Genomic DNA, 20249 nt, shown 5'->3' with positions numbered 1-20249 from the left:
GAATAAGGAATTGGGCGTTTAGTTAGTTTCTTATTCGGAAGCCTGTATTTCGGACAATAACTTTCGGATATGTTATACTTGATATGTTTCTTGACAGTCGTGGCGACGCACGATATATTTAACACGATATATCACCTTTTTTGCTACCTACCCAAGGGCGATATATTGTGTTAAATATAGCGTGCGTCGCCGCGACTGTCAAGAAAAAGATCAAGTATCGCCACGACTGTCAAGAAAAATATCGTGCGTCGCCGCGACTGTCAAGAAAAAGATCAAGTATCGCTTCATGTGTCTAGTGTCGCCCTTGGTGAAAGAAGCGCGAGATTATAGATGGCACTATCCGGGTTCTGTAGCAAACGGTATAAAACTACTTTAATTTTATTGTTAAATCTGTTTATGATTTGTCCCAACTGCTTAGGAATTTCAAATATTTAATGTAAGTTATGTTCATCATTCCATAGCACAACTATTTAAAATACAATATTGAATATCTAATTTGGAGCTGATAAAACTTAGTTGTAGTAACGTCCGGAATAAATAAAGAACGATCGACGTGTTGTTAAATATCTGTTGCAGTGAATAAGATTAAGATTTGAATATACTTTTCTTGCATTTTATCTGTGTAAGTAAACTAATATTTAATAAGAGCACAAAATACAACATCAACAGTTAATTTAAAATCATTAAGGCCACAACGTTCTTGTAAACGCTGGCCTATTAATCTTACTTCAGTTCGATTTTATTTCCGTTGAACGACTTGTTGCTGACGTTCGCGACAATCTATGACCTCATTTTGCTTTTGACAAATGAAAACAACGAAGTTAAGCGCTAAATGTAGACGTTATTTGACAACCTATTTACCAAAATGTAGTACGGTCATTTCTAGTTATGTTTTACTTTGCATGCATATATCATCTTTTCAAAAAGAATTGACGTCACTGCCTTTGATGGTTTAGAGGCAACACAATTGGATAAACTTTAAATCGTGATACATCGACTATCTGTGGAATCCTCCGCAAGATAGATCTCGTGACCAATGGCAGCCATCTTTGCTTGAAGTACTACTTTACTACCCAAAACGTAAGTCGTCTATTGTTAAAAGGATGTAGAAGAAGCGCGTCAAACTAAAGCCATACATTCTGGAGACATTTTGATGAAAAGAGAGCTTAAAAATTCATTTGTTGTGCACTTTGACCAAACTAAACACATAGTTAACAAATTGGTTTATGCATTAAATTAAGTGTCTGCTGATCTCAAGTGAAAAAGTATGTAGCTGGTTCATCGTGTAGTGGGAAAACAGGTCACGTGGGCAAATTATCAAATCAGAACGCAGCGTTGACGTGCGGATAAAAGAAGTTACAATTATTGTAAAGTAATATCAGGACACAACATATGTAAGCATTCAAGAGCCATGTATGGAATCAATATTTTAACCGTTTTATTCGATAGAAGAAAATATAGTTTTAGCAACAACAGTAGTACAGTAAGGTGCATTTTATTTATTGACTGATGCATAATGTGAACTTATTTACATAACCAAAAGTTAGGTAAAAACACGAAATAATCCCCGCTGTGTTCAATTGTGTACACACTTTGTAAAAGGTCATATTTGTTCTTCCGGAAACCCACAAGCTGCTCACTGGATTGGACACTTTCCGTCACGTGATAACGTCGTCGGCTAGCTAGCAGTTGTCGGCCGTGGCGCTGCTCGTTAGGTATATGTGCAGCGTGGTTATCGTCCCCATACTATTCATACACGTGGGAACCTCCTTCATGAAGCTCTGTCAATCAGGCATGCATAAACGTCAATACCATAACCTCTATCTTGTATGCGTGTACTTGCATTAAAGTATGTAAGTCATGCGTTTGAACTAATAAATACCACATCCTCTGTAAGAATACCACAATCTTTGCATTCAGTCATTCACACACATCAATACCACATGTAAGAACACCACAATCTCTGTCAATCATGCCGGTAAATACAGCTATATCACATCCCTGTCAGCCATGCATGCACACAAATGAACATCACACGCTCTGTTTATCATGCCTGTACACAAAGAAACATCACAAGCTCTGTCAATCATGGACGTACACAAATGAAAACCACAAGATCTTGCAATCGTGCATGTACGCAAATTGACATCACAAACTCTGTCAGTCATGCATGCACACAAATAAACATCATACGCTCTGTCAATCATGCATGTACGCAAATGTACATTACAAGTTGTGTCAATCACGCATGTGCACAAATGAACATCACAAGCTCTGCCAATCACGCACGTACACAAATGAACATCACAAGTTCTGTTAATCATATATGTGCATAAATAAACATCACACGTTGTGCCAATCACGCACGGACACAAATAAACATTACAAGTTATGTTAATCATATATGTGCATAAATGATCATTACAAGCTCTGTCAATCACGCACGTACACAAATGAACATCACAAGTTCTGTTAATCATATATGTGCATAAATGAACATCACACGTTCTGTTAATCTTTTATAATCACACATGGATATTTAAATTTCTGTTAATTACTCATGTACTCCAGTAAACATCACATTGACATGTCAAGCATGCATGTACACACACGAACAACGCGAGCTCTGTACAGCATGCATGTACACAAAAACATCATAACATCTGCCAATAATGCATGTACACGAATTAACGTCACAATCTATGTGAATCATGCGAGCATACCTATGAATATTACAAGCCATGTATGTCATACATTCATACAAACTCATGAATACCACAAGCTATGTCATTCACAAATACATAAATACAAGTATAACGTTCAACAGACAGAGAGGTTCATATCTCGAGTGCACACTCCCACAGGGCAGCGCGCACATTCTCTGCAAGCCCTGAATGAAGATTTAAAATGTTCGCTCGCGAGATACACGCTGCCGATTGCGACCTAATACAACTGAATATTCTTTGTTCCGTTAAGCAAATACATACATATATTTTAATGCGCTCAGTAATAACCAAAAACTTAAACAGATGCGACGGCAGCCGAAAATAATCAACTCATTGGCAAATGAAAGAAGGGAAACACAAGCACACGCGCACAATATAATTAATGCAACGCCAGTACAAAGTTTCAGTATACCGGTAAATCTACTTATTTACTCCTTAATTCTAAGTAATATACGTTCACATGACCTATGCTCAATAAATAAACATATTTAACAAATCTGTATATTTATAGAGAAATATTTTTCTCACTGCATATACGTTCTGGCCCGGATGTTCCAGACGCTTGGATGACTGGATGTTCATCATAAACGCCCAACCGAAACCGTTTAGAACGCCGCCATTGTAGAGCAGGAACATCGGGTAAAAGTTTTCACACGACATGTCCTTGTGGATATTATACCAGAAATGTACTCCTAAAATAACACAATAAAGGTTGTCATATAATTAATATAATATATAATATTATTTATTTAATATATTAATTAAATAATTAATATAATATAATTAATTAATAATGTCATTATTAAAACAAACACCGATTGTACGATTGACACGCATCACTAGTGCAAATGATGCATGTAGCAAATAACATGCAACTGGGGTAATGCAATTGCGTACTACACAACAAATACATTAAACAAACTGCACGACGTTATGAGCAATAGGGTTACGATCAGGTTTTGGAAAACTGCACTTGAATGACTTATTCTGGCAGGTTCCAGAGATGTAAAGATTTCACATTGAAACCCCGAAATACCATGCCAGGGGGGGCATACCCATGGTAGCGAAGCACTTTCCCTCGGTCCACCGACTAACGCGGGCAGCCTCAATGGTCATGGGGATGGCCCTTGAGTCCGTCAGCGGGTTCGTTCCGTTCTGGATCCACAGACCACTCCCCGTGCCCTGCGTCCGGAACTCCGTCTCGGTACGTCCGGTACTGCAGATCTTATCTGGCATGTACATGCGTCGTTGCAATACATTTTTTCATTATTAAACTAGACTTGAAAAACACCATTCGCTTATCCAATGGTAGTTTCATTCAGGTGATAATAATTGATATGGCATGTTTGGAAAGGATTTTACAAGAATCGTTTTTGTAGGCCTAACCCCATATAAGTGAGTTTTCCAAAATGTTGCGCCTTCCGGAAAAGCGTATACATTATTTATAGTGCGAGTGTATTTTGCGCTCGATGGTTGGTCGAATATAAGGTTTGTTTCGGCAGTTAAGTATATTAGTTATGGTAAAATGTATGTACGCACAGGACAAACGACCGGAAGTAACGTGGACTTCATATATTCTAGGGCTACGCATTTTTCTTACAATTCCGTTAGTGTGGCATAGTAAGAGTAAACCATTACAGTTTTAAACAGTACTGAAACGAGAACGTGATTCGAATCAACAGAGTCTTGTTATGCTTCACATTTTCATTTTACAACTTTCCGAGTGTTTTGCCATTAGCGCTATAGACCAAAACGTTCTTAAACAAAAACAAACGGAGCGATTAACGTACAATATGCTTGGTAGCGGTAAAAAATCCAAATATACACAGCATCTTGTTAAAATGAAGGGCACACAGGAACACGTGTACCTGTCGGAACAAAGTAGGCTGTGATGTAGAAGCGGGTCCCATGTGCCACCATTGGGTGGCTCACCAGGGGAGGGAACGGGAAGTGGTTCGGGTTGGGGCTGTAATTCTTCTCGATCTACAACACAATTATATGATACAACTTAAATTAATTGCCTCGTTTAAGCAGGAGAAATACAATCCACTTTAATTTCACATTATTTTCAGTACTCAAATGCAATGTCAGCTAATGCCCCTATGCTGTATGTTCCGAAGGATATCTATAAATGGCTCTAACAAACATTAAGATAGCAGGTTATTCTCATCAGTACTGGCTTAAGATATTATATTTTATCGGCGTACTTTCTTCAAAATCTATGCAGTCTTACCCCTGCCCGTATGCCCGCTATGTAGCCGTGACGTCATACAGAAGGATCAGACTGTAACCAATATTTAGATCTAAGCCGGAGTAGCACGCGATATTAAATTGTATAGGGCGAACATTATGCACAATCTAAACCGGTCTTACCCCTGCCTGTATGCCCGCTATGTAACCATGGACGTCAAACAACAGGATCACACCCAGGTCTCCGTCCTTCCAGAACCTCTCGCCGAGGAATGGGCCGTCTGAAACATGCCATGTACGCAAGTAATACATCTGAGTTGCATTTAAAAGAAAACTTTTGAAACTGAACATATAAATTCCACTATTTACAGCGACTCGTGTATATTAGCCTTCCTGAACTTAGTGTATCATCGATTCAGTGTACAATAAATTATTTATATCGATATTGGATCGAAAGCTTGAGAAATATTGAAACGATCTATGTTCCGTTACCTGGGTAGAATCAGAACTTAATGTATTTTGGAGATAATCGAATGACCGCTCCCTAGTTGGGATTAAAACTTGAACCAATGACCTTCCGGTCGCTAGGCGGACACATATCCGCTATGCCACGGCAATTTATTTAATACTTTTTTTAATTAATGCTTTTCTTGAAGTCCGCCGCTGAATAATTTAACATTTATTGTGCTTGTAGTAATTGAATATAATAAATACGCATGCATTACCTTGTTTTGACCGATTTCCAACAGAATTGGTTTCACACAATGTGCAAAGAGTATTTTTTATGTTTTTATTAAATAGTTATATCAGAATAAGTTAAGATTGTCCTAAGAGGCTTTACTTATGTGGCCCTTGTGGAGATCTATCAGTAATATCTATTAAAGGGATCTTTTCACGCTTTGGTAAATTGACAAAATTGAAAAAAGTTGTTTCAGATTCGTAAGTTTTCGTTTTAGTTATGATATTTGTGAGGAAACAGTAATACTGAACATTAACCATGCTCTAATATAGCCATTATATACATCTTTTGACGATTTTAAAACCTAAAAATTATAAAGCGTTGCAACGCGAAACGATTGAATAATTTGGAGAGTTCTGTTTTTGTCGTTAAATTTTGTGAAACTACGAAGATTGCTTATATATCGTATAAAATACGTCAAGAATGTGTACTCGGCGGAATAGCTCAGTAGGCTAAAGCGTTTTTACTTCAGGACTCTGGCAGGACTCCAGGGGTCACTGGTTCGAAACCTGCTCCGGGTAATGTTCTTTTCCTTTTTTAAAATTTTTTTCTTGATTTTTTACTGGAGCTTTTACGATCCAATGTTTACATTTATCAATATAAAGCATTTAATGAATAAGTTTAAAAAAATGCCAAAATCTGTGAAAAGGCCCCTTTAAGTTACTTTGACAGGTGGTGCCAGTGTCCATCTTGACCCATCCGTGACTGGTCGCTTCCGGTATGGTTCTGGGTACACCCTGGAACATGGTCAAGGGATTGATGCTCCATGTCACTGAAACCAGGGAGGTTTAACAACACAATAATAAAGATATAAATAAGCATGTTCAATACCAAATCATGATTAATTATCCGTGATACAGTGGCTACACTCAGTTGGTTCATTTCCGAGCATTTGTGTCTTTATAATTTAAGTCTTACAAATTCACAAAGCTGTCACACATACCTTTTAAACCATCCCAGTGAGACTCTAAAATATAACAAAAAAGGTTATTCACGAACTTCATACGAAAAGTACGGGTAACGTATCTAAAAACTAATCTTATATGAAATTTTAATTAATGAAATGGCTGACGAAGGTATCATAAAACGTAGGCGGTAATAAACAAATGTACGGTTGTCTACAAAAACATAACATACTGTAAAAATATTACCAATGCTATATTTATCGATATAAATTGCTCTATCATTGCAACCACTAACAATAATTAAATACAACGGCAACACACTGTTGATGTAATAAATAAGCAATACTACTACTATATTTTGAAACGAAGTTACTCACGATTTCTCCCTAATATGAAGGCCTGGCAGGCGGCACACGACAACACGAGAAGCGCGATGTTTCCTAACATGATTCCGACACAGCGACAGATCTTGTGACTCGAGCAGCTATATAGCCAGCCATGGTGTCATTAAATAGACCGTTGTAGAAGTAGGGTATTGGCCTTCACAGATATCGGAGTTCGCAATGAGCGCTCGAAAACAACCGATAAAAAAGCATTGGCGACAAAGAAATGCGCGGCGTGCGACACAATTACTTCCTAAAGCATACATCTTGCAAAAGAAAAATGCATGATCATATTGAGGTAGACAATATTTGCCAAGATACCGATATTCCAACTCTATTCCAGACAGGTAACCGTACTGATGTTACTGAACTTCGTACCGAATTTCTCCTACGCCTATCAACGTGTTGTATCCGTCATCGGGAAATAAAAACTTTGATACGAGTATTACTTTACCTATAGATAACCAACACGCTTTTCACAAAATCTTATTGACCCTACAAAATGTTCATCAAGATATTAACCCTTTCCCATTAAGAAGCAAAGTGAAAATTGCTATGTGCAAACAGCATAAAACCTGAACAGCCTGCAAGTAACTCGCAGTCTGTTCAGGTTTTATGCTGTTTGCTGCTCATCAGTATCAAAGCTTTGGAGATGAAGCCTTAAAAACTTGTATCTAGTAAGAAATATCTTTAATTAAATATAACTTTCTAAGGGACTACAAATGCGTTAAAATACGTATCTAAGTGGTAAAGGGTTAAAAACCCGCATTATACAGATTGCGTGTTACCTGGCAAACATGTTTACCAAAAAAATAGCCCTAAACAATGATACACTTCATATATTTGAACAAAAATCAAAACACATTAAACTTTCATAAACAAGTCCAGTATGCTTTCTACCCATTTTATGCAACTCATCCTTATTCATACTTATTCTGTTGTTTTCCTTTCTTAAAAATCACCTATCACAGACAACCAAAGAAAAATAGATTTTTAACATTTTTTTAATCAAAAGGAAATCACAAGGTCAAAAAAGTACATATTAGCATATTTTGTATAACATGTTTGAACATTATTGCTGCTACATGGTATCACTTTGTTTTATGATCATATACATGTATTCATTGTATTTCTTATATTGAATTAAAAAAAACAACAAATATTGATTTTACCCATACCGTCCCGAAGAGTCTATTTTCACCCACGATGTGAACAAATAGCTCTAACACAGATTATTTATGTTGAAGCTCAAACCATAGAAAATTCGAAAGAAAGATGCTCTGTTTCAGTCAGAGCTAATATTTTCAACTTGGTTTCGTTAGCAATTTTGATTTTGCGTATCGCAATAGAGAAAATGTAAACGCTTAGCTATTGGCGTGTGACATAGTGTGGTTTACTAATTAAATTGTCCTTTATCATAACAGTAATTTTTAACATAATCCATAGATGGACAATTCTCTTGCATTAAAAAGTACCATACGTCGAGCATTTTTTCGTAGCCAACGCTTTCTAATCGGCTGAGTTCGAGCATTCATGCCAACGTCGGTATCCGTGATGGATAATAACCTTCTTTTACGATAAAATAGAACATTACGTTTTAACTCGATATCTGTGAAGACCAATACATGTACCCTACTTCTAGAACAGTCTATTTAATGACACCACGGCTGGCTATATAGCTGCTCGAGTCACTAGATCTGTCGCTGTGTCGGAATCATGTTGGGAAAGATCGCGCTTCTCGTGTTGTCGTGTGCCGCCTGCCAGGCCTTCATATTAGGGAGAAATCGTGAGTTACTTCGTTGCGAGACTGTTTTTATTTGTTAGTTGTTGCTTTTATACATTTTATATATAAGTAATTGCGAGACTGTTTTTATGTGTTAGTTGTTGCTTTTATACATTTTATATATAAGTAATATGATCGTATTGGGGCCTGGGATAGGTCTTTAAAGCGATGTTCAACCAGATTGCTATAAATCTCGAAAAATAGAAGAGTTCTAAAATACCGTGTGTGTTTTAACAATTATTAGTTTATATCGTAAAAAATACCACAACTGGTATATGACATTACTTGGAAAATGGTGTTATCATATTTTCAGTATATTCGGTAATAAAATTTTACTGAGTATGTCTTTCAGGTTATTTGGAGAGTTCTGTTGTTGTCGTTATATTTTGCGATACTACGAGGATTGCTTATATAAAGTATAAAATACAATGCTCATTGAATAAGCATTGATGGCCGAATCGTCTAAATGGGATTTTTTTACTCCAGGACTCCAGGGGTCAGTGGTTCGAGCCCTATTCAGGGTTACTGTTTTTTAATATCAATATATAGCATTTAATGATGGTTTTTTATAACTTTTCTTTTTTTTGTCAATCTGGTTGACTGTCCGTTTCAATCCTTTTATCCCCTACTGTTGATTAAAGCAGGGCAGTTTTCAGATACTGGCATACGTATGTTCACTAAGTACGGGGAAAGTAGCTCTCCAATGAAAAGTGTGAGTGGTTTACTAATCGCCGTGATGACTAAAATAATGTTGAAAACGGCGAAAAATGTAACTTTACAAGCAACCAAATAATTGGTTACAATTTATTTATTGTAGATAAATATGTGTTTTTTTTTCGATATCAGTAAATTATTGTGTAAAGTTATTAAACACGCGTGTCAACGTAACCGTTGATTTGAATTTTTGATGTTGATTTACAGTGAATACCGGTAGTTCTAATTTTCTTCTAATTGCGATAAATTATCCGTCTTTGTATATAAAGTTCTTCAACCGCTGTCTTTTATCTTTCAGAATCGCACTGGGATGGATTAAAAGGTATGTAGTACAGCTTCGAACAACTTGGATACTTTAATTTTAAGGGATAAAACAAACACGAATTTGAGTTCTATTGCAACAATTCATACTATCTATGTCTGGTAGTCTGTTTTATTGCGACATATTTTGGGATTAAATTTCGCCCCACCGGGAGAAATATAGGTTTTGCGGGAAGCATATAGTGATTGGCCATCACTTCCGCAAAACACTACATTGCTTCGATACTTGCAAAGAATGACCGTATCCAATTGTATCACCGTACTTAATTTTGACCTTGACCCGATTCAAATTTAATATTCATAGCAGAATCCTCTTGAAATTATTAAAGGGACATTTTCACGTTTTGGTAAATTGACAAAATAAAAAGAATGTTTCAGATTCGCATTTTTTGTTGTAGTTAAGATATTTGTGAGGAAACAATAATACTGAACATTTTTATGCGTTAAAATATCCATTATATACATTTTGTGACACAACGAGGATTGCTTATTTAAAGTATAAAATACAGCACTAATTGTATGAGCACGGATGGCAGAGTGGTCTAAGCATTAGACTTTTACTCAAGCGGTCAGTGGCTCCAGCCGAGTTGAGGGTCTCTTTTCTTTCTTTAATTTTATTCTGTTTTTTTTTACTGATGCTTTTTAGATCCAACGTTTACATTTATCAATATTAAGAATTTAATGTCAAACTTCAATACATGCCAAAATCTGTGAAAAGGTCCCTTTAAGAGTGGTCTTCAAATTTTCTTTTTCCAGTGACATGGGGGATCAACCCGTTCAGCTCGTTCCAGGGTGTTCCCAGAACAAAAGCGGAAGCGACCAGTGACGGATGGGTCAAGATGGACACCGGCACCGCCTGTCAAAGTAAACTCACTGATGCAACTGATAGATCTCTGCATACATTTGACATTTTATATTCAGCTTCAAACGGCCAATGATATCCCAATTTATTACACGTTATAAACGTCAGATTTATTGGCGTGTTTCAGACGGCCCATTTCTTGGCGAGAGGTTCTGGAAGGACAGTGACCTAGGTGTGATCCTTCTATACGACGTCAATGGTTACATAGCCGGCATCCAAGCTGGGGTATGGCTGTTTAGATGGTGACGTGCTAGCGGGAAATTTCGCCCCCGAAAATATCAAATACTGTAAAGTCAAGTCTATTTGTCGGCATAACATTTCCTGTTTTTATGACTTTTTCATGGACTTGCATTTGAGGATTTCTGATTTTGGAAAAAAATGTGGAGTTTGCGTCAGTCATTGTCCGATGTGTTTGTGTTAAATTCGTGGACGGTTAACCCATTTATGCTTAATGGACTCTCCCGTCCTTCTAAATTGGATCGATTTTTTTTCCAAAATTAGGGATGTCTTGTATATTTATTTCTATATTTATAATATTTCTTACAGAAATCCCTTTAAGCAAACAGCGTAGACCCTGATAAGACGCCGAATCATGCGGCGTCTCATCAGGGTCTTCGCTGTTTGCCAAGGTACTCAAGAAATGAAAAAACGTTACGTTATGGTCCCGCGATTAAGTATGATTTAACTGTCTCTCGTGAGTATTTATAATGTAAGGAGAGCGATGGGTGATCGTGATGTGTGACGTCAATGCGTACATGTCAGGTATCCAGACCGACGTAAAAAAACTGAATAATCTTCAATCTCAATGTTGGTTACAGAAACAAAACAAAGACTTGATCAAGAGTTGGACATCGTCTCAAATACACACACATACTATCTTAAATTGTACATGTTTAACATACAAAAATGTTACGAAGAAAATTTGAAACACAATATTATTCGAAACACAAAACAAAAATGTACAGATTTGATCGCAACTAAAATATTTATGCAAAAGTAAGAAACGAAGACTGAGTGCCCTGCTTCGCATTCGAACAGCCGGTGCTTATTAAAAACAATTGTACGCAGAGCTGAAATAAACCTCTTGACTTATTAATGTCGCCTACTTTCACGAGGCAGTAATTCTGAGTAAGATTATCTGATTTTGCTTTAGATCGAGAAGAACTACAGCCCCAACCCGAACCACTACCCGTTCCCTCCCCTGGTGAGCCACCCAATGGTGGCGAATGGGGCCCGATTCTTCATCACAGCGTACTTTGTTCCGACAGGTACACGTGTTCCTGTGTGCCTTTCATTTTAATAATTACTTTAGAGTATATATTCTTTACCTCTTCTAAAAAATGTGTATGTTCGTCGCTCTATTTGTTACGAATAAAGGCAGTGTGTCGCCACTATGCCGCGACTGTGCTGCTTATGGCATGGCACTTAGAGCGTGTTGCTGGGAATTGTATTATTTAAAAATAAACAAATATCTATTTACATTATTTTGGCGATCATAACATGCTCTCGATATAAGACCGTTAAAAGGTTGCTTATTTTACTCTAGATAACCCAAATTTGCGCTATTCGAAGAGGTATGCGATCTCCAAGACTTGTATCCATTTTATTTACCGATTTTCATCTCTAACCAAAATTTACCCTAAAACTATATTTCAAGTTGATCCACTTTCGTGCACGGTATAGAAAATGCAATCATCTATTTTATACAAAATTCTTTAAAACAATCATATCCCAGAATGTGCTAGATTTTGAAAAGGCCCCTTATCTGGAAGAGGAGGGGGGTGTCAAATAAACTTAATCAATAAAAATCCTTTCAAAATCACGTCGACAAATCGTTATTGTATGATTGAAACTACCAATGAAGCATAAAATCGGTCAGCATCGTTTGTACCTGGGAAAATCTTGCTTTTTCCAAAGTCTCTTGCAGTGTATGTCTACAAACCATACGTCTTTACACCAGATAAGATCTGCAGTACCGGACGTACCGAGACGGAGTTCCGGACGCAGGGCACGGGGACCGGTCTGTGGATCCAAAACGGCACAAACCCGCTAACGGACTCAGAGGCAATCCCGATGACCATTGAGGCTGCCCGAGCTAGTCGGTGGACCGAGGGAAAGTGCTTCATTTCAATGGGTATGTTATATGCTCAGTAGATTCTCAATTATTTATCAAGTGCGCAGGCATTTCTAACATATGACCATAGCTCCAGACGACCAGCTGGTTCCATCACAAGACCCCTGGCTATATCCTCGTGAAGAAGACTGCACCTCGGTTTAACTTCTCCTGCGGAAGACTAAGTCGGTAAGGATTGAAGTGGATACCGGTGTGTAACAAAATGACCATGGGTTCGCTTAGCTCTCATTAGGATGACGGTTTTAACCTGGGGGAATTAAGATTAGCCATTGCCGACCCTGTCGGCAGATTTTTGTCTCGCGTAAAATATTGCTGCAAAATGATATTTTAATTTTAATTTTGATATAAAAGTATTGAAGTATTGATCATGTGTAGAATATTTTCTATAAAACCAGAGTTATGGCCCTTTGAAGAAAAATACAATTAATTTCTGTCGCCCGAAATTTTAATAGTATATCTGCTACAGGGATGAAACTTTACAAATATAATCCTTAATCATCACGTGAAGTTGCGCGCCTTTTTTGCAGCAAGACTACAATAACGGAAATACTTCTAGATATTACAATATCCAGTATGTTTCTTAACAGGAGATCATTTCTGGTATAATTTACACAAGGACATGTCGTGTGATAACCTTTACCCGATGTTCCTACTCTACAATGACAATGTCCTCAACGGTTTTGGATGGGCGTTTGCAATGAACATCCAGTCATCCAAGCGTCTGGAACATCCGGGCCAGAGCGTGTACGGGGTGAGATTATGATTTTACATTTTAAACATGTATATAAATAACAAATTCGTAAAAATACGATTTGTGATTTTAATTCATGTTGTGTTCACAACAACGACAATGAATTTAGAATCACCAAACGGTGTATTCGTACATAAACATACGGTGGTTGATTTCAGTCACATCCTTCTGTGGTGTTGGCGGGTTAGAACAGGCGCCGAAACGACAAATAGACTCACCAAAACGTTCAATATACAATTTTGCCATAATTTTTATGCTGTTCCAACACGTCAGAACGACAAATCAGAGGCTTCATAGCGATATGTTTGTACTAATTATTTATTTAAGGTGTCAGGTTTGCCTTTTTGTCATTCTGGGCAAGCAGGCCAAACCAGCCAAATTGACAGAACGAAAAAGCAGAAATCGGCCACCACTTAACTTGTTCTGAACTAAACAAAAAATCAACTTTTCCGTTGTGTTATTGTGCTTGTTAGTATATGTGAATTTGCTAACCTTGAAACATGCCCGTTCTATTGTTCGTGGCTAAGCGGATCTGAATAGATTTCAAGACGATTTAAAATAAACCAACAAAAAAATTATTAGAATGTTGTGGGTGACATTCATCACTACCGACTTGATGTAGAATCGTTTGTTTATTAAAGCTCTTCTTTTGTAAGAAAAATCAAACAACATAACTTTAAAATTCTGCTACCAGCGCGGAAGTTCGTACTGTGCAGACGATTGTCATATGTGTACATGCATGATCGACATGACTTGTTTTATTCATTTGCATGTATGCGTGATTACAGAGTAAGTTGTATTAATTTGCATGCATTCATGATTGACAGGGCTTCTGGTTGTTCTAACGGGCGATGTGGTATTTATGTATATGCATGTATTGTTGACAAGGCTTGTGTTATTCTGACAGAGGATGTGGTATTGATGTATATACATGTATTGTTGACAGAGCTTGTGGTATTCTGACAGAGGATATGGTATTGTTTACGTCTATGCATGCCTGATTGACAGAGCTTCATGAAGGAGGTTCCCACTTGTCTGAGCAGTTTGGGGACGCTTACCACGCTGCACATCTACCTCACGAGCAGCGCCTACGGCGACACGTGTTAGCTGAGCGACCCCGTGACCACGAGACGAGGGCGTTTCCCGTCCACGTGACAATCTTGAGGGTTTCCGGTGGACCGAGCAACAAATTTCGCGTTTTACAATGTGTGCAAAACATCTGACACCGTTGCAATAACTAATTTAGTTTCCGTAAACCTTTGGGATGAACATTCGTTCAGTAGTAAATCCGAGTAAAAAAATAAACTGAAATGTAGTATTGCTGTTGTTGTTGTTGTTAACCATAAATTCTTATTTATTGATGACAAATAATATTATTTCCATATATGTAACTTAATGTTGATTTTGTGTATAGGCACTTACTTTTACGTGCAATATTACGGGGTCGATTATGACGACATTCCGCGTCTTGTACTTTTCGACCTTAATAATCAGAGCAAGCATACTTACAAAATCGAAATGTGGACTGATTGGCTAAGAAATTATGGCTTCAAAATCCCAACCATAACTGTACGTTCCGTCCAAGTATGTGCTGTTGTTCTATGCATGATGTTACCTGTTTACAGAGTATACGGAAATAAGTCCTCGCCCGATTACATTCATTAACGCCTTATGTTTTTTTGCCCAACTTCCAGTCATGTTAGGTGAGTGATTAGTCTTTAGAGTCGATAAACAAAATTATAACTCAAAGGACGATGCTCTTGTTTCTTGAGATTATTACCGAACGAATATTTATCATACCACCGCATTGATATCTGCCTGATATAACGTTGCCTGATAAGTTTTATTTTATATCATGGTCAACAGGAAGTTCTTATATCAGTCAATATTTGGAGTTACGGGGGATTTGCAATAAAGTCAACAATTTCTATCAACATGAATTAGGCTCAACAAAACAAACAAGTTGTTACCAAGAACGTAAATATTTTATTCTTGTTTAAAGTCATAAATCACAACAAAGTTTATTTAAAAAAAATTACCACAGCTCGCACTACAAAAGTGAAATGACTTCATCAATGGGACAATACATCTTAAATATCGATATAGTAATTGCACTCGCAAGTGTTGCACAGACAGTCAAGATAAAATGAAAACTGTATGCTAATCCTCGACTATTTAAACAAGTGATTTAACAAATTATGTCACCATCATCAAAATGTCAATTTCAATACACATCTCCGAAATGGCGTTTCCAAACTATTCGGTGAAGTGTGTTCTTCGATTAAACAGGTATGTTTGCAAACACAACACACCTCAGACCACACTTCTGGCGATAGCTTTATAAAACGAGGGATTAACTCATGTCTATGTACAGATTATGGGGGTCACATATTTCCTGTTCGACATGCAGGAATGTCCTCTGAAGTTTTCTGCCTGGAGCTATGAAGGAGAGAAAGGCATCTATTTATACGAGTTTGAAGAAAATTCAAGATGGTCGTTGGTACAATATGCATTTATTTTAGATTAAACTTATGCTAGCATAAAACACAAACCATATATCGAAATTGTACCCATGAATAAATGAACGACCATTTTAAATTACATATTTGAGTTTCATAATTTAATTATCATTCAATATTTATTCTTTTTACTTTAACTGTTGAACCGATGTAATAAACTTAATATGGCATTCATATATTAAACAATATATATTCGTTCATAATGTTTATCGTCGAACGTAGAAATATCAACCTGAGACTGACCTATGAGATACATTTAAATACAAGTCTAATGAATACGTTAGTTTCTGTACTGGAATCGAGTTAAAGCGATTATGAAAACATTTAACAATACATGATCTGTAATTGCGTCATTCTACTTGTTTAACATGTGAACATACAAAACCATGTACGTTAAGGACATGTACATAACAGAGTTCCCAAAATGGGCAATATCAGTGAGCTATATGGTTGTTCCTGGTTGAGTCGTGGTTTCTGTTTGATTCGTGGGTATAGAAATCGCGTGAAATCTCGCGATAGAACGTTCGCACATGATGCAGTTCCTTACGGAAAAATGTTTTGACACGGTCACCATTTTTTTCCGATCAAAAATGCGTCAAAAACAAGTAAATAGTGTAATTCATCATAACTTGATAGGTCCTTATTAAGTATATTCTCATTTATGTATTGTTTATATAGTGTTTCAAAGTAACACAAAATTGTTTATTTATGAGTATTTACCATGCTACATCGTCTGTTGACATTTTTTCAGAAGAAATTAACCTGTCCTGCAAGGTCAGTTTAAAGGCTATTTATAGTATGCAAATCTTGAAATTCTGGCAGCCAATCAGAACCCACGAATCAACCGGAAGCTTATTTTCATGATGGTAGTTTGACACTATCAACACAGTCGATTATTTTGATGTTTAAAGACGATAAACATTTGGAAAAAAGCAACAAATCTTAAAGAAGAAAGGTTAATAAGTATTTTCTTTATGATTAATGGTCATATATTTATAAAATATTTGTGATGTAACAACTTTATGAAAATTACCCACGACTTAACCAGACTATAGCATATACTGCATAATTTCAGGTGTCTACCACAGCTGATACGGTCAAGGGAGAGGAAGCCATTGCTGTTTTTAAGATGAAGTTGAAGCGAAATTCAATTATTTATGTGTTCCACATACTTTGCACCATGGTTTAATTTTCGTTTTTAAACTTCCTAACATTTGCACTCCCGGTATCATCGGGTGAGCGCGCTTCCTATGGATAATGCTGTCACAGTGTTCCTGTCTTTGGTCGTGTTTCTCACAATAGTAGCGTCTGAGATTCCGAAGAACTTTAACACCGTTTCAATCACCTCAGTTTACATGACGGCAATAATACCGCTTAGCACTGCGGCTGTTATTACATCACTGTTAGAATCGCGACTGTCTTGTCGAGATAAATACACGGACTCCATCGGCTCAGGATATATGAGTTTATCTCGGATCTGTCAGTGCAAACATGACGGAAAGAGCCATTCCGTAACTGAGATTGAATGGGTTAACGTTGTTGCCGCATTAGACTATTTCTTGTTCCGGTTATTCTTTGTGCTCTCCTTCGTAGCAACTGTGGTTTTGTTTGTAATTGCGAACAAACGGCAAAGTGTTCCAAAAAGAAAAAAATATCCTTGTTAACGTCAAGATTAACTTAAAAACCTCAGAAAAAATAATGATTTAATTGAATGTTCTGTAAACCAGGACAGACTTAAAGTGGTATAATATTGTATTTTTCTTTTTAAATGAACACGTTTACTTTCAGAGGTTTTGTCTAACAAAACTACATTTTCGTTTGTTTAAGGCACATATACCATTTTGGTGTTTCATCCCAAAGCTTCCAAAATCAAACAATTAACATTAATTGTTTTCCATAAATTATGGCTTCAATTTTCAATATCTCTATGTCTTTTTCTCTGCATGTTTATTCTCTTGTGGTAATCAATTTATATTCAACATATAACAACAACAACAACATTTATTTCAGCAAATAAAGCTTATACAAGCTCTTAGCCTACACATATACATTTTATATATACAAGTAATACAAGTCATGGCAGATGTGGATTAAGTGTTAAATTGAACACATGGTGTTAGTGCAAAAATATATAATATATTCGTTCTAAAAAAATATATTCAACATTGACAACAATGTAATGTTAAGAAGTACAGTATTCATTCACTGAAAGTTAAGTTTGTATCCAGCAACAAGTTATAGAAATAATAAAAAATTATTTCAATAAGAGAATTATGGTTATAGTTATTTATAAAAAATAACAATTTCTGAAAGTTGATAAAATGTCATAAATTATTAATAGCTTAGCCATTAAAAATAAAATAAAAATGAAACAACAAGTTGAGCGGAAACAAATTAGCATTGTTTATAATGCTATTCAAATTTATAAGGAATGAGAAATTGAATTTGAGTTAAGGTATGTTGTGCGTGAAATAAAGATGGAATAATGTTAAAGGGTTGTTACGTTCTAAAAGACAAATAACGTATCTAGTAGGCGTCGTAAATTTGAAGCTTCGTATATAAACTTTGCTAGACTAATAAGCATAGTTTTTTTTCACTGGACATCAGACTTTGAAACTTTGAAATTGTTGGCCATCTGCAGCACCGTGACTTTAAAAGTTTTCTTCTTAGGTGCGTATATATGGGGAAAACTAGTAAGAAATGGTACACAGTTTCTACAGTATTAATATTACATAGTTTGCACTCACGGTTTTCTTTTTCAATATTATTGTATCGCCCCCTTTCTATTTCTAGGTTATGCGATGATAAACGGAATCTGCTTATGGCAATTTTATATTTTGGTTCATTAATTTTGTCTAAATATCTTTCTAACGATAAACTATGTTTTAATAAACAGTACGTAGAGAGACGGGTAGAGCTGTTAATATCGGCGTGCCATGTTTGAGTATAAGTGTCTAATATTCGTTGTTTGCATTGTATAAATTGAGATTCGGTTTTGTTTTGGTTTATCCATAATTCGGACATGCCGATGCTGTCGAGAATGGATTAAACATGGTATGCCCAGTTTTAACTGTTGTATGTATGTCCATTGTCCTTATCGTGTTTTAGCATATTGTATGTAATTTTGATCAAGCTACTCTCATTTGATGATATTAGTTTGAACCAGTATTTAATGGTGTTTATTTTTCGTATTTCATTAAAGGGTATTCTTCCTAATTCTCCATACAACGCGCTAAGGTTGGTTGATTTATTTACACACTGTAATTTCCTTAAAAATTTCGTGTGTACGGCTTCAATATCTTTCGCCTGTGTAGTACCCCATATTTCAGACGAGTAATTCAAAATTGATGCTACTAAGATATCAAAGAGTTTGAGTTTGCTTTTTGTGCTGAATTCATACATGTTGAGCACTGAGAACAGTCGGTGCATTGATTTTGACGCATGGTCTGCTAAGCATTTTTGCGTTCTGTTAAAGTTACCGTTTTTAAATAAGTATACCCACAGATATTTAAAGGAAGTAACGACTTCTAGTTTTTCACCATACAGAAAGATATCGATGTTTGTGTAATGTGTTCCTTTTTCGAAGATAAGCACTTTTGTATTTAATTTCTCCAACATGTCATTAACGAACATCATGAAGAGCAGTGATGAACTGGAATCAATTGCATACGCATGTTTGTCAGCACCTGGCCTAATTGTACTCGTTTGCTCATTGTCGGCTCGGGTACTACTTACATGAACTCCGGGTACTCTTAAAGTGGCCTTTTCACAGATTTTCGCATGTTTTGAAGTTTGTCATTAAATGCTTTATATTGATAAATGTAAACATTAAATTTTAAAAGCTCCAGTAAAAAACAAAAATAAAATTTAAAAAAGGAAAAAAAGTAGCCCGCAGCAGGGCTCGAACCAGTGACCCCCAGAATCCTGAAGTAAAAACGCATTAGCCGACTGAGCTCTCCTGCTAAGAATACATAAGTGCGTATTTTATACGTTATATAAGCAATCTTCGTAGTTTCACAAATTTAAACGACAACAACAGAACTCGCCAAATTATTCAATTGTTTGGGGTTGCAACGCTTTATAATTTTTAGATTTTTAAATCGTCAAAAGATGCATATATTGGCTATTTTAGACCATGGCAAATGTTCAGTAATACTGTTTCCTCACAAATATCATAACTAAATCGAAAATCTGCGAATCTGAAACAACTTTTTTCAATTTT

The 20249-nt window shown here is 36.3% G+C and overlaps 2 protein-coding genes across 2 annotated transcripts; one reads left to right on the top strand and one right to left on the bottom strand.

Annotated features, from left to right (window-relative positions):
• Window positions 1–1484: 1484 nt before the first annotated feature.
• Window positions 1485–7086, bottom strand: LOC127842517 (uncharacterized). The gene is made up of 8 exons (XM_052372063.1): window positions 6938–7086; window positions 6599–6622; window positions 6320–6427; window positions 5100–5197; window positions 4595–4709; window positions 3782–3955; window positions 3255–3418; window positions 1485–1781 (listed from the first exon to the last, which is right to left on the bottom strand). The coding sequence occupies exons 1-8, from the start codon at window positions 7005–7007 to the stop codon at window positions 1683–1685; spliced, it is 852 nt and encodes a 283-aa protein (XP_052228023.1). The 5' UTR covers window positions 7008–7086; the 3' UTR covers window positions 1485–1682.
• A 1499-nt stretch (window positions 7087–8585) lies between these two features.
• On the top strand, window positions 8586–14826 carry LOC127842516 (uncharacterized). The gene is made up of 8 exons (XM_052372062.1): window positions 8586–8729; window positions 9739–9762; window positions 10518–10625; window positions 10751–10848; window positions 11777–11891; window positions 12584–12757; window positions 13345–13508; window positions 14517–14826. Exons 1-8 carry the CDS (start codon window positions 8660–8662, stop codon window positions 14613–14615), a joined length of 852 nt encoding a protein of 283 aa, XP_052228022.1. The 5' UTR covers window positions 8586–8659; the 3' UTR covers window positions 14616–14826.
• Window positions 14827–20249: the final 5423 nt, after the last annotated feature.

Source organism: Dreissena polymorpha, chromosome 8 (assembly GCF_020536995.1).
Source record: "Dreissena polymorpha isolate Duluth1 chromosome 8, UMN_Dpol_1.0, whole genome shotgun sequence".
Lineage (NCBI taxonomy): Eukaryota > Metazoa > Mollusca > Bivalvia > Myida > Dreissenidae > Dreissena > Dreissena polymorpha.
This window is presented reverse-complemented; position numbering and strand designations above follow the sequence as displayed.

Excerpts from the sequence above, each read along its gene's own strand:
- LOC127842517 (XM_052372063.1), bottom strand. The coding sequence starts at position 7,007 with ATGTTAGGAAACATCGCGCTTCTCGTGTTGTCGTGTGCCGCCTGCCAG. Across the intron at positions 5,198-6,319 it reads CACTGGCACCACCTGTCAAA|ACGGCCCATTCCTCGGCGAG; the intron begins GTAACTTAAAGG and ends GGCATGTTTCAG. Across the intron at positions 1,782-3,254 it reads CGGGCCAGAACGTATATGCA|AGCTTCATGAAGGAGGTTCC; the intron begins GTGAGAAAAATA and ends CCTGATTGACAG.
- LOC127842516 (XM_052372062.1), top strand. The coding sequence starts at position 8,660 with ATGTTGGGAAAGATCGCGCTTCTCGTGTTGTCGTGTGCCGCCTGCCAG. Across the intron at positions 10,626-10,750 it reads CACCGGCACCGCCTGTCAAA|ACGGCCCATTTCTTGGCGAG; the intron begins GTAAACTCACTG and ends GGCGTGTTTCAG. Across the intron at positions 12,758-13,344 it reads AAAGTGCTTCATTTCAATGG|GAGATCATTTCTGGTATAAT; the intron begins GTATGTTATATG and ends GTTTCTTAACAG.